Here is a 14487-nt window from a genome sequence, read left to right as displayed (position 1 = left end):
TTCGCTTGATACTCGGCGGATATATCGGCTGGACGGCTTTTGGAGAGTCCACCCATGTTGTCCACTGGAATTCAATTAATCGATCTTATTGTTCGAGTTACCATGTATATATAGAACGATTCAGTAGCGTACAGACTGTAGAGTACCTAAACTGTTATGCGACCTCCAAATGGGAAATTGCTTGTTGCTGGTCGTCCGAGCTCATTAAGAGACTGGATGAAATAAAATAAAATTTAACTGAAAATAAAATAAAAAAATAAAATAAAATAAAAAGTAAGAAAAAACGTTGTATTCTAATGCGGGCCGTTAGCTCGGGCGTTTATATGATAAAGAGTCACCTTTAAATTTTATTTATGCATCGCTGTGGGAAGGTGCACTGCTATAAATAAGAGGTCTATGCTAATTCATGCTCTTCCTCTTTCCACTTACTATCCCTCCACTTGTTTCTTTCGTTTACATTTTTTTTTTTTTTTTTTTTTAAGTATACAGAAATATATATATTTATATATTTTGCATGAACAAAATCTATTTACATTTGTTGGACGTTTTATTTTTTTTATTTTAATATTCAAGTATGATCGTTATAAATAATAAATAATCCATTTTATATTGTTTTTTTTATCGCTGACAATTTAATGCAGTAGCGTCAATAAAAAACTACTCTTTTATTTTTTGTTTGATTTTTTTTTTCAACTTTTTTTATGCTAGCGCTCAGCATTATGGGTTTTATTATGAAAATTAAATTTGAATAATAAAATAAAGACTCATATTTTTTTGTATACGACTAATTTGAAGAAAGAAAAATTTATCAAATAACTATATTTTTAATTTAGGTTAAATAAAAAGTTGTTTTTTGCTGTGAAAAATAAATTAATTAAAATAAAAAAGTTTCTTGAATTCATTTTATAGTCAATTTAGTTTTTTATTACTCTTATCAACATAAATTTATAAAATTAATTGTATTTTAATATTTACACATTTGAGTTTGTGTAAAAGTTTAATTGTTTATAGAAAAAAAAATAAACCCATTTGACAGCCGACATGAAAGTTAATTTTTCGGAGAACCATATGTATTTTCTGAATCAGTTTAACAAGTTCACTCAGTAAATGTAATAGCAAGGTTTTTCAAAAGTTTCGTCATGCAAACAAATGCAATGGTTAAGTTAATAGTTAGATTTCTGTTAAATTCACTAAAAATACATTTAACAATAAATCAAGATTAATATTGCAAGAATCGGCTATTATTAATTGAATCGAATCGTTTTTTTTTTTTTTAATTCATAAATCCGTAAAAGTTAATCAATGAAGAGAAAAAATTTTTTTAACTTTCCGCTATGAAAATCAATAATTTTCGAAAAATCAGGAAATTATTGATTTCACCCCGATTTTCAAAAATCGATTTCTTATCAGATCTCCACGTTTGAGGTCCTAGGAAGCTATGCTGACCATTGCTACGAAAATGGTCTCAAAAAATCTTAAAAATAAAATTTTCAAAAAAAAAAGTTTTTTTGGAATAACTTTTGAACAGATTTAACGATAAATTCTAAAATCTAATTAGCTCTTTAACTCAAAAACGACTCCAAAAAAGTATTTTTTGACATACTAACCGTGAAAGTTGGATTTTCAAGCAACACACAGAGGGCGCAAAGAATGCGATTTCTGACACTATAGTTTAGTTAATTTACCTCGTACTAGTATCAAAAAGTAACTTGTCTCTCTCTATCTGTTTTTACATTTCTGCACGGCTGCTAAAATACGTTTTTACGTCGTAAACGACTTCAACATATACGTAGATTTAATCCGTCGCTATTTAATCTCGTGTGACAGGCTTTGAGTTTAAATTATAAAGTTATTAATAAAAATGAGTGAACTATTAACAAAAAAATCAACTCCACCTAATTTAACTACTATGGCGATGACTATAAATAAAATAAACAATGATAAGACGTTTTTCACGGTTCTTTCAAATCCAACTTTCACAATTGATATGACAAAAAATTATATTCAATACTTTATGCTCAAAGGTAGGGATTCTGACAAACTTGAAGTGAAGGCACGCGTTTGAGACTATGATACATTCTCATCAAGACCTCGTACTATATCCGGACTCGCTATGCTCGTCCGGATAAATAACTAGGTCTTGATAAAAATGCGCCATAGCCTCAAGCTCGTGACGTCACTTCAAGCCGTCAAAATCTCTGCCTTTGCGCATACGTATCGAAAATAACTATTTTTAACATAACAAAAAATAATTGCAGAAATAGTAATGTATTTTATTATTATGATCCTATCTTGTCCACATTCCTGATATACATATTTATTATAACTTCAAAATTTTGCGTCGAATCGTTTGGTAGATAATAAATAATTTTTTTGTGCTCAAAAAACTGAGTCGAATACTGCAAGTCCCATCAAAACAATTGATTCAATCGAAAGATTTCGCAATTAAAAAATTTTAAAAAAGTATTTTGTCAACAACCACTAGATTTTCGAGCTCGAAAAAGTATAAAAGTAGTGTTTTTGAGCTAGAAAAGTTTAATACTTCGAAATAGATCATTTTTCGAGCGTTTTGAACTCGTATACATAGCGGGAAGCTCCAGGGATGGCCTGCAGGGTCAAGCGCTTTCCAGAATTTTTTTAATCAAAACTTAATGTAAGGTCCAATAAATAATAATGTGATAAGCAATAATATTTTTAATATTGACTGCGATATTGTGTTTTTGTTTGGGTTTTTAATTGGGTTTTTGAACAACCGAATCAAATTCATTGAAAAGTTATCAACTTCACATTAAATCAATCCCAAGCGACATTGTTATTCATCGATAAAAATATTAATTAAAAATTGTAAACATTTCTTACGAACAAGTCTTAAAACCAGAAGCCTGTATTCAATACTTGATATTTCAATCAAATGCAATCTTCACGTTTGTTTTAGTAATAACGCTTCAGGTTTAATCGGAAGCCGGAGGTGTGTATGTAATATACACGTAACCACATTGCATTGTATTGTCTCCAGTAACTTCCATAACAACAATGCGATCCTCAGAATGTAACCATTATCTGGCTCCCTTACGAGATAGATGAGATGCCAATAGAGTTTCTCTTGACATATGATATTCTATCGATTGGCACATAAGTGCAGTATCACATTATAAAATCAATTTTCTCTACTTCTGATCTTAAGTATTGATTTTCATCAAATTGAGAAAAATTTTTTTCTATTTCAACTGTTGAACTGATACACCGCTAACTTCCTGTAAAAAAATTTTCTGACATTGCCATTTATCGCCAATTTTTATATTTGACATTATGTAGCCTCTTCTGATCATATATGGCAATATTAAGCTATGTATGAAAAATAAATAATTTACTGTAATTCTTTAGTTTCTTTATTTTTGCTAAAAATGTGTACGTCAATTTACATGTTACATTAAACAACAATTGGTTAAGTAATAGTTGAAACTAAAAATCAATGTCAAATAATCTTTTAAGAAAATAAAAAAAATGATTTTGTGAACATATCAGGCCATATCAGAAAATTTTTTCACAGGTTTCTTAAATTAAAAAGGATATTTATGAAAACAAAAGACAGAATAAATATCAAGATATTCTGTTTACATAAACTCAGCAATCTGTGCACAAAGGTTTCATTGTCAAACAGATTGCACGATATAATCGGTGGTTTTATTTTTTAAAGGGTGAAAAGTTATCAGAAGATAAAAATTCTTTTGTATTTGTGTATATTTGAATACTGTGCCTAGCATTTGAGAATATTGATAACAACCCGTAGCACTTACCTATCAAGTGCAAAAGGTTGTCATTTTCGAATCTCTTTGGATACCCAGGCAATCGACTTGAGACTATTACTCTCTTGAATACAACAGTCTTTTATTTTGACTCTTGAAAAGCTGTAGTGTTAAGTGATTTTAGCCATTGTTTGTATTATTTGTTTCTTTAATTATCGGAAGATTATATCTATAACTGTTACTCAAACTATTTATATAAAAAATATGAATATAACTTTTATGTGATAGACAGAAAAGTCTATTCTCGAAACGTCAACTGTCAGATGCATCAAGCACTTCACCTCAGTAAGGTAGCTTCTCAATCCCCACTGCTTTTTATCCAGACAATAATGTTGCCATGTATGAGAGTAAAATCATCTTTTAACTTTTTAAGTCACTCATGTGTGAGAAGAACATATGATAGTAACATTGCTTGCAAACTTTTTTTAGCACAATATTTATTACTTTTTGCATTTTTATTTAAGAAACAAAAGTAAATTTAACAAATAATAAACCGCTACTTTATAAGTAATCTTTGTGGCACTAGAAACAAAGTTATACCATAATTTTTTTTTCCATTTTATAAAAATATTATGTCAAGACTCAGTTAAGTTTATTTTCTAGCCACAGAATTATACATTTGTTTGGAAATATTTTACAACTGGGATGCTGAGAGAATGAAAAATATTTGCCCATACGAGGAAAATTTTCTGACATGACCTGTTAATTTAACACTTTTCTGTCTTAATTTAACACTATAAATGTTAAATTTACACATAAAAGTGTTGAATATTTAACACAAAAATTTTTAACACAAAATTTTTTGACGCAATGACGCAAAATTTTTTACTGGTGTGTGATTTTCTCGTTAGCAACCAAATGAAAAAAATATTTATCAAAACATGGAAGCTAACATATAAAAACTGTATAACGACGATATATCTAATTTATATCCATTTTCATCGAAAACGTACACCAACAATTTCTTTAAAGGATTGGCTATATGTTTGCATATATGTTATTTTCATGAAGGGGGGTGGCACCTAAACTAAGTTAAAATCCTGTCACGGATTCACTCGTTAATTAGTTTGAATTTATCAAGATATTTTGAGATCAAGAAAAGAACGATTTTGACTTGGACATATTTTTAACTTCCTGCTAAGAAAATTGAAAATTTTCAAAAATCGGGAAGTTATTGTTTTTACTCCGTTTTTCGAAAATCGACTTTTCATCAGATCTCGACGTTTTGAGGTCCTAGAAAGCTTCCCTGACTATTCCCGCAATGGTGCCCGTGCGGCTGTATGCATGTATGTATGTGTGTGTCTGTGTGTGTGTGTGTATGTGTGTGTGTGTGTGTGTGTGTGTGTGTGTGTGTATGTATGTAAACCTCTTATAACTTTTGAACGGCTCGGCCGATCGGATCGAAATAGGTGGCGACTTAAAGAGTATCGTTGCCATTAAATTTCGTAAAAATTTAAATCGATTCGGTTTGCTAGATTGTGAGAAATCTTAAAAATAAAATTTTCAAAAAATCGTTTTCTTGGAATAACTTCTAAACGGCTTTACCGATCAATTCCAAAAACTAGTCAGCTTTTAAGCTTAAAAAACCACGTCGATTGCCACCAGCCCCATCAAAATCGGCTGATTCCTTCGAGAGTTATCGAAAACGAAAAATTTCGAAAAAATTGTTTTTTTCACATAACTTCGAGATTTTTTTTTGGATCATTTTTAGCAAAATAGAATAATTATTAGAGCCCAAAAAATCACGTCGATCGCCACCAAGAACGTGAAAATTGGTTGATTGGTTCGTAAGTTATCGTTGTCGAAAAAATTCGGAAGAAGTGAATTTTTTTAATTTCTCTAAGATTTTCGGTTCGATCAGTTTGTGTTCAAAAGTATATCATAGATTCTGAAAAAGTGCGTGGAATACTGCCAACCGCGTGAAAATCGATTCATTCATTTAGAAATTATTGCAGTTTGAAAATTCAAAAAATACTGTTTTATTAAACGTCTATCAGCCTTTTGAGCTCGAAGAGCTCAAAAGCATACAAAAGCTATTTCTTTGAGCTTGGAAAGCTCAAAATAACACACAAATTGTATTTTTGAGCTCGAAGAGCTCAGAAACTTCATAAGTGCAATTTCAAGCGTTTAGGTATGGAATCGGCGGGAAATTGCAGGAATGGCCTTTAGGGTCAACCGTTTCTCAGATTTTTTTTTTAAATTTCATGCTTATAAAACAAAAGATGATTTTTTATGCATGTCAGTCACAAACAAATAAAAATAAATATACTTACATCAATAATAATATTAACTAAAAAATATTCGACTCAGGTTTAAATACAAAAATAAACATAAAGATGATTCTTATCAAGTATTTTCACGATCAAATGATTTTAAAAAGCAGTGTCCAGTACTATTATCGATTTGAACCTTTTCAAAAATTCACAACATGTTACCAATTTGCAAAGATGAGAGTACCATTTTTATTATATATACTTGTGTAAAGCAGTAAAAAATAGAGTAAGTTGGTCTTGAATTCAATGTGCTACGCGACGACAGTTGACTTCTATACTAGGTACATTAGAAAAAGTTTCAAAACTTTTTTTAAAGTTCCTACAGCTCTACCTGAAAGTGCACGTTAAATTGAAAATATTTTAATTTAGTCTCCAACATTATCACACAAAAGATTCAATAATAAAAAATATTTTTATTATCAAATGTAATTTTAGATCTTTAAATATTCTTTATTATATTTTTAAAATCGGAAATGAGTATGCGTGTATTTTTTGAAGTATGTAAGTATGCGAGTAAAGACGAGTATAGCAAGTTGGGAGTGAATTCGGGTCAGTTCAATAAAGAGTGCTAGAGGTTTAACCGTTTGGGTCCGGGTAAGGGCATTGAGCGTGCACTGATAAAAGGATTTATTTGTATTAAATAATATTTGTTAATAGTTAACAAATCATTTATTAGAGACCACTTTTTGGTATTAAACAAATATTTCTTAGTATTTAAAATGATTTGTTTGTATTTAATAAATCTGATATTCATTTATTAAATATTAATAAATTTTTTTAAATACTAAGAAATATTTGTTAAGGACTAACAAATGGCTTCTAACAAATGATTTGTTAAATATTAACAAATCTTTTTAACTGTAAACAAATCCTTCCATCAGTGTGAAAAAGAGCGACAAAGTGGAAGTGAGAAAAAAAGAAGTTCAAATGTCCAAAAACTGAAACTGGGTATTGGTGTGAGTTTGTGTGTGCGTAAGCGACACTGGGGATATTGTATCCATGCAGGGGTCGAAAAGAAGCATGAATGAGGGCAGACGAGAGTAAAGCTTGGAAGAGACTAGATGTACACTGTATAATAAGTAGTTAAAATATAATTAAGTAACTGTTAAGTGGCACTTGCTATTATTGCTAGCTTAACCTAACACCTTTTCTGTGATTTTCTTTATTTAAATAGTATTCTAACACCTGCTGATGCTACATATTTTGATAATAATATGAATATGGATTAAAACTATACATATTGTTCTGTTTTATCTTTTATTCTACTTTAAAATTCACAAAATATTTGACATTTTATAATAATATATGCATGCATATACGTATGTGGATACATACATACGATCAAATATGATATCATTCTCGAAGTATAAGCCATCGATGAAGCTACATATTCAGTGCAATAGAATGGTACTCCGATATAGAAGCTATGCATGCAAAAAAGGTTTAGAGCATTGAAAGACTCGGAAAAAAATTGACTGTATTGTGAAGATAAGAAACTTGCAAAGATTCTGCAATTCGATTCCGAAGTCTGCACGCGATAAAATTTATATTTTTACATATTCTATCTCATGTATTTATAATTTATTTTGTTATTTTTGCTTTATATTTTCCAATTTAATCAATAAATAATACCGTTAATTGTCCTACTAGTTAATTTATACAAATTAATATAACAATCCGTAAAAAATTTTCGAATATCGCCTGATATGTTCGACAGATGGAGCATGATCGCTGAATTGTCTCTTTATAAGTGATTTACGCTCGAGGTGTTTTAAAGTAAAAAAAGTTCTAAAATAAAAATTAGGGTAGGGTGGGGCTAGTTAATCACTTTTTGGTTCGACCTTCCATAATTTTAAGACGATGTATCGGATTTAATCAAGTTATATACTGTTAGGTTCGTAATTTAGTCTTCTTCAAAAGGTCTAGCAAAACAAAAACGATCCGAGTCCAAATTTTCAAGTTATTTCCGGAAATACGCGAGCACTCCAAATTGCTCAACGTGCCCCACTAGTGAGGCTAGTTGAGCATAGGTATGAGGCTAGTTGTGCAATGGCTAAAATAGACGGAATGACTGTATAGAATGATATGAAAACAAAATAAAATTGTAATTAACAAGCAAATTTTTAATTTATTATAATTCTACATACGTATAATTATGATTATAATAATAATTATAAACATAACAATATTAAGTACACGGAAAGAAAAATATGGGAACTATTCCCATAATTTTATGGGAACAGTTCCTAGGCAATTATAGGAACTGTTCCCATGAAGTATAGGAACTGTTCCCATAATTATAGGAAATTTTCCCAGAATTATGGGAACATTTCCCATAACGATGGGAATGGTTCCCATAATGGTATAGGAATGGTTTCTATAATTATAGGAATGATACTATGGGAAATATTCCCATAATGATATAGTAATGGTTCCTTTATCATTATGGGAACTATTCCCATAATGGTATAGAAAGGATTCCTAGAATATTACAGGAATCATTCCTATACCATTATGGGAATCATTCTCAAAATAAAATAAAGATAAAATATTCGTGCATATATCTGTGGCCAGTGTATTTATGTGATAAAATGGGTTTTTGCTTGAAGTTGTGCCTTTTCAAGGTTTCATATCATTCTCACCAATAGTCATTTTATTATAATAAGAATTTAGGCTGCATTCGAAAATGCTCTGTGTCTAGATATATAATGAAGAAATGACCTTGTATCTGGTAAACTATTGACATTTTCGAAGATATAATCTCATCCCGATGTTACAGTCATCAAGAGCTTTCCTTTGAATAACCACATGCATTTTGATATATTTTTCATATATACATATATATAATATATATAAATATATAAATTATATGAAAAATTGATGTGGGTACTTAAATGAAAGGTCTCGATGAGTGTAATGTCGGGATGAGCTTATATATTTAAAAATGTCAATAATTCACAAGATACAAGGTCATTTCTTAATTATTGATATTTTTAAAAATATAAGCTTGTGTTGATGTTACACTCATCAAAAGCTTTCATTTGAGTACTCACATGCATTTTGATATATTTTTCATATTTACATATATATAATATATAAAATATATGAAAAATTGATGTGGGTACTCAAATGAAAGGCCTCGATGAGTGTAACATTGAGATGAGCTTGTATCTTTAAAAATGTCAATAGTTCACACGATGCAAGGTCATTTCTCAATTATATGTTCAGAAATAGAGCATTTTCGAATGCAACGTAAATACTTATCATCATAAATTGACTATCAACGAGAATGATATGAACCCTTGAAAAGGTAATTTATTAATAATAATAAATTATCATTATGATTATTATATATATTTTTTACAATTGTAAATTGACTATATTTACAATTGTTATTGGCTATCTAGTCTAGTGCACGAATTTTCTCTAATTATTTATAATTTTTTGTTAGCCTGTATTCCCTCCAGGCATAAACAATTTTCCCATTCTTATTTAAATCTTATTATGATTATTATTTAATCATTATTGTTGTTTTAACTATTATTGCCTGTCACATGAAAATCATGGTGTTGTCACATGAAAGTCATGTATCTTTCGCAGGAATGTATCATGCGGTAGCCCCAATTTTTTTTTCCGTGAAGAATTTAAACCTATATGTTGTGGGAACCATTCCTATACTATTATGGAAATGGTTCCCATAAATTATGGAAACCATTTCTATAATAGTATAGGAATGATTCCTATAGCATTATGGGAACCATTCCCATAATATTATAGGAATAGTTCCCATAATATTATGGGATTAGTTCCTATAATATTATGGGATTAGTTCCCATAATATTATAGGATTAGTTCCCATAATGATATAGGAATAGTTTCTATAATAGTATAAGAATTATTCCTATAGCATTATGGGAACCATTCCCATAATGGTATAGGAATAGTTCCCATAATTTTCTTTCCGTGTATAGTTATGTTACATATTTATCATATAATATCAACATGAGTTATTTTAATTTTTACACATTATATTAAATCATCACATGTACAAATCAATTGGCAATTATTAATTTAGTGAAGAAAAATTTCATTTTTCAATATTGAAAATCTAGTAGGGCTGGTTTAACACGCAATTAGCGCCTTGCTCAACTAGCCCCAAATGAGGCAACAAAATAAAAGTTAAGTTATAAAAGAATGATAAGAATTAAAAATAAACAATCATATATACTTGAAAGGGCAAACATCAAGTCATCTTTGAATACTTTCGTGATCACAAAATAGCATTTTTAAGCGAGTGTAGGAGAAAAATTCTAAAAACCTGTTTTTTTTTTTGACGCAAAAAAAAAAAGAAAACGTTTTGTCAGTTAGTCTAAACATCGGACGGCAGTTGACTTTCGCGCGATGTGTTCTCCTCTCGTAACCCTTTCTTTTCACCATTTACACTTTTGTTGTAAGTTGCTTAGTTTTCGAGATATTTCGATTGCACAACTTACCCCTACGATCAACTAGCCCCGCCCTACTCTACTTATTTAAAGTGATCAAAGCTCTATTTATAAATAGAGCTTACTTAAACTTATTTATAAAAAGAGTATACTTAAAATAATCTGGACACATCAACTTTTTTTAACAAATCAAAGCATAAGAATACTCCCTATAAATATTCCATACCAAAATTAAATGGAGAAAATGAATCTAATCAACAAAAATTTAATTTTCAGTCCCACTCGTGAATGTAAGCGCTGTGGAAGGTGGAGCTGTTGAGTTACCGTGCGATATTACTCCAATAGGATATGATGCTCTGCATATGGTCATGTGGTTCAAAGGTCATGCAGGTGGAACACCTCTTTATACGTGAGTCAAAACATCCCCATTTATGTAATTCAACTAATCTACGTATGCTGCAGAGTTTTTTTAAATTGAATCTCTCGCATATTTTCTAATTAATTGAGCTTGTTATTCGCTTTGGAATTCATCGCTTTCCAACTGATATGCTGAAATATTTAAGGATTACTACGCTCAATTCTAAAATTAATTAACTATATCAACGGGTTCCAAAGAAATAGTTGTGTAATTTAATATTATTTTTTTTTTCTCAAAAATCGTGTAGTCTCCCATGTAAAAAAAATTATTCAAAAAATGTTCACAGCTTATAACATAAAAATGTGACACAGTTACGAACATTTTTTGAACACTTAACAAAAAAAATCGAGAATGCTTTGACACATGCAGAGACTGGATTGATCGATAAATTTTGAGAATTTTTTAACGGTTTTTTTTAAAAAGTCATAAAGTTGCTCGAGAAAAGTTAAAGACACCTCGAATAAGGGTTTCTTCTGTGTTACTCGAATGGAAGTCATAACAGTGTTCAAAAGTAGTTCAAAAAATGTTAAAAAAATATCTCAAAAGAGTTAAAAAAATATCTAAGAAAACGTTACAAAATTCTCAAAATTTATCTGTCTATTCAGACTCTGCAAGTCTCAAAGCATTCTCGGTTTTTTGTTAGGTGTTCAAAAAATATTCAATAAGTGTTCGTAATTGTGTTACGTTTTGATGTTACAAGCTGTAAATATTTTTTTGCGCATTTTTTTTTACACGAGCTATTTTCTTCTCATTAAACAATTATACATAACTTTATTTACAACAACCATTACAAAAAATGTATAGTCTGCCAATTATGATATGCAAAATTTTGTTGTTGGTGAAAAATATACCTATACCTCCTTTATCCGCAATAATAACATCGGCGTTCCAGTGAGATTTAGAGTAGGTATGCCTCATAATCCACGGTAAGCATGCAGCGACTACAACAATGGCTTTAAAAGCGCGAAACACAAACTTCAGTTCTATTAGTGGCAGACTTTAAATAAAGATATTTTTTAAGTAATTTTTAAATTATTTAAATAATTTAAAAATATTTTAAAAGACAATAACTGTCAACATATTAAGTATATTAAGTATATTAATCCTCTGAAAGGATACACAAGTTGGTACAACCCATTTACGTTATAAAAACTTGTTTATGTCTTGCGTATACTCAGAGGGATTATAAAAAATAAAAAATATGACTAAAGACTCGACTGTCGGGCTCAAATGTAATACGAGTTGAGATTAAATACATAACAAAAATGTATAATATACGAATAAAGAAAAGACCAGAAAGAATACGATATACAGCGAGGAAATTTTCAGAAAATTCAAGCGTATCATTTACGGAAAAAAAGTTATTCTAAATTTGTATCTACACGTGGTTCTAAGTTCGTATCTTACATTGATACACTTATTTTACTAAACATAGCATGTACTATACCACTTAGTTGAAAATGGCACCACCGTGATACAAAATTGGAATCACTTTTTTTTCTGCGTTGAAAAATAGAGTTTTATATTAAATTTTTTCATTAAACAGTTATAATAGCTTATAAATAAATTATATATAAAATATAAAAATTTACAAGATACTTGGATAGGCAAATTTAAGATAGAATCTCTTTAAATATAGCTCCACACTTAGCGAATGGTACTCACTTAAAATTTATTTCTTTGTGCACGAGATAGTGTGAGGATAATCCCCCGTGGCACGAGTACGAAGGTTTTGGCTCGGAAGATAATCGATATCTCGTTACATCATATGCCGTTCTCTTTCTCCTCTTGAAACCTTTCTATCCCTTCGATTTTTACAATTGGCTATGCTGTGGTAGAAATAACGCCGATAAGACACTGAACTGATTCGTATGTGATTTTTTATAAAACTTTATTCATACATTCAAGCATATTCGTTCCGGGATATCTAATCACAATCAGTATTTGTTATCATTATCAGTATCAATATTCAACTAATTTATATGTAAATTATTTCTGACTCGATAGTTTTATTTATGATTTTTTGTTAGTTTTGCCGGTATAAAATATTATTTCTGATCCATTTGTTATTTAAAAATTTTTCTAAGCCCGCTTCTAACTCAGTTGAAAACACCCGGATCGAAATAATATCATTAAGTAACATTGAATACTAAAAATAAAGAAAGCAATCCGGAAAAACCATCTTGCCCGAGGTGCGCCTTACATTATCTTCTTGAGACATCAAAAATAATAGTTATGGTGGAAATAAAAAAATTTGTCTGTTAAACTAAATGGCGTCTCATTCTTCTCAGGCACGTACAAATATTATGATGTTGAGTCACCAGAATAACTTTAGTGCTTCTAAACCTTCAAAGTTAACCTACAAAATAAAACTTTGTAATAATTTGGCCTTAAGCGTCAAGTGCAGAGGTTATGTCCTGCATTCGCCTGAGTGAAGTTATTAATTCAGTCAAATTAAATCAAGTATGAAATTCATAATCTGACTACACTTGAATAATATAGTAAAATTTTTATTAGATATATGCATAAATCTACATTATTAAGATAATAAGGAAAATTTTGTGACATATATATATATATATATATATATATATATATGTATTATAATTCTATAGTTAAATTTGAGACCATGATAAAAGAACTAACCTGAATTTCTCTTTTTTTACAATTTGATATCTCAAATTAACACAAAAATTATATTTTTGAGCTCGAAGACCTCAAAAATAAAATAAGTGAAACGTTTTCTTAATTTTTTACATTATATTTTAATGTATACTACTTTTATTCATTAACTTATCCGTTGTCAGCATATCATCGAAATTCTCTGTTTTAGTAACCTATCTAAATGATCGAATTTCGTACTTAATTTCATCAAGTAGACTTTAACCTCCAATATTTTTTTGTAGTATGGGAAGTATGACAAAAATATCAATTTTTACTTTATTTTAAAAGTATATACCCTAGCTATACATTGTGGTTAAGAATATCGAAAAACTGTTAACCAAAAAATTTTTTTATGATTCATAATTCTCCGCAGTCAGATAGCTTTTACGGGTTGCTAGTAATGATTAAATTAGATATTTTGTTTTCTTTTTACTGAAAATTACAGAGTAAATAACTTATGAAAATGCTTCAGTAGTTGGCATTATCCTAAAATTCGGTCACTCCACCGGTTGTTTCATTTATTTATTAACGATATTATCATGATCTTTATTATTATTATTTGCTGACGATATGCGACTAAGTTTTAGAGCGAATTATATATGTGATATTGAAAGTAAGTTAAATTATGCGTTATTAGTACTTAAATAATGGTTAAAAAATAATCAATTAAAAATGAATATTAAAAAAACTGTTTACATGATTAGACATGATCAAAGGACTCAGGGTATTCAAGATAATTGTAATCTAGTAATTGGGGATGAAAAATTAAACTACGTGAAGGAGACTAAATATCTTGGAGTGATAGTTGATAATTTAACATTTAATAGCAATGCTGCTTATACAAGTAGAAAAATAGCCAGTAAAATTAATCTTTTATGTAGACT

At 29.4% G+C, this 14487-nt stretch overlaps 1 protein-coding gene across 2 annotated transcripts in view; it reads left to right on the top strand.

Annotated features, from left to right (window-relative positions):
- The window catches only part of LOC123271586 (neural cell adhesion molecule 2-like), a 449338-nt gene that overhangs the window by 240467 nt on the left and 194384 nt on the right, over positions 1–14487 (top strand). For both annotated transcript variants that reach the window (XM_044737967.1, XM_044737959.1), the window contains exon 3: positions 10798–10930. In XM_044737967.1, coding sequence (XP_044593902.1) covers positions 10798–10930 — 133 coding nt within the window. The remainder of the gene's footprint in view (positions 1–10797; positions 10931–14487) is intronic.

The sequence above is a fragment of the Cotesia glomerata genome, linkage group LG1, assembly GCF_020080835.1.
Source record: "Cotesia glomerata isolate CgM1 linkage group LG1, MPM_Cglom_v2.3, whole genome shotgun sequence".
NCBI lineage: Eukaryota > Metazoa > Arthropoda > Insecta > Hymenoptera > Braconidae > Cotesia > Cotesia glomerata.
Note: the sequence above shows the minus strand (reverse complement) of the source record. Positions and strands in the feature narration are given on the sequence as shown.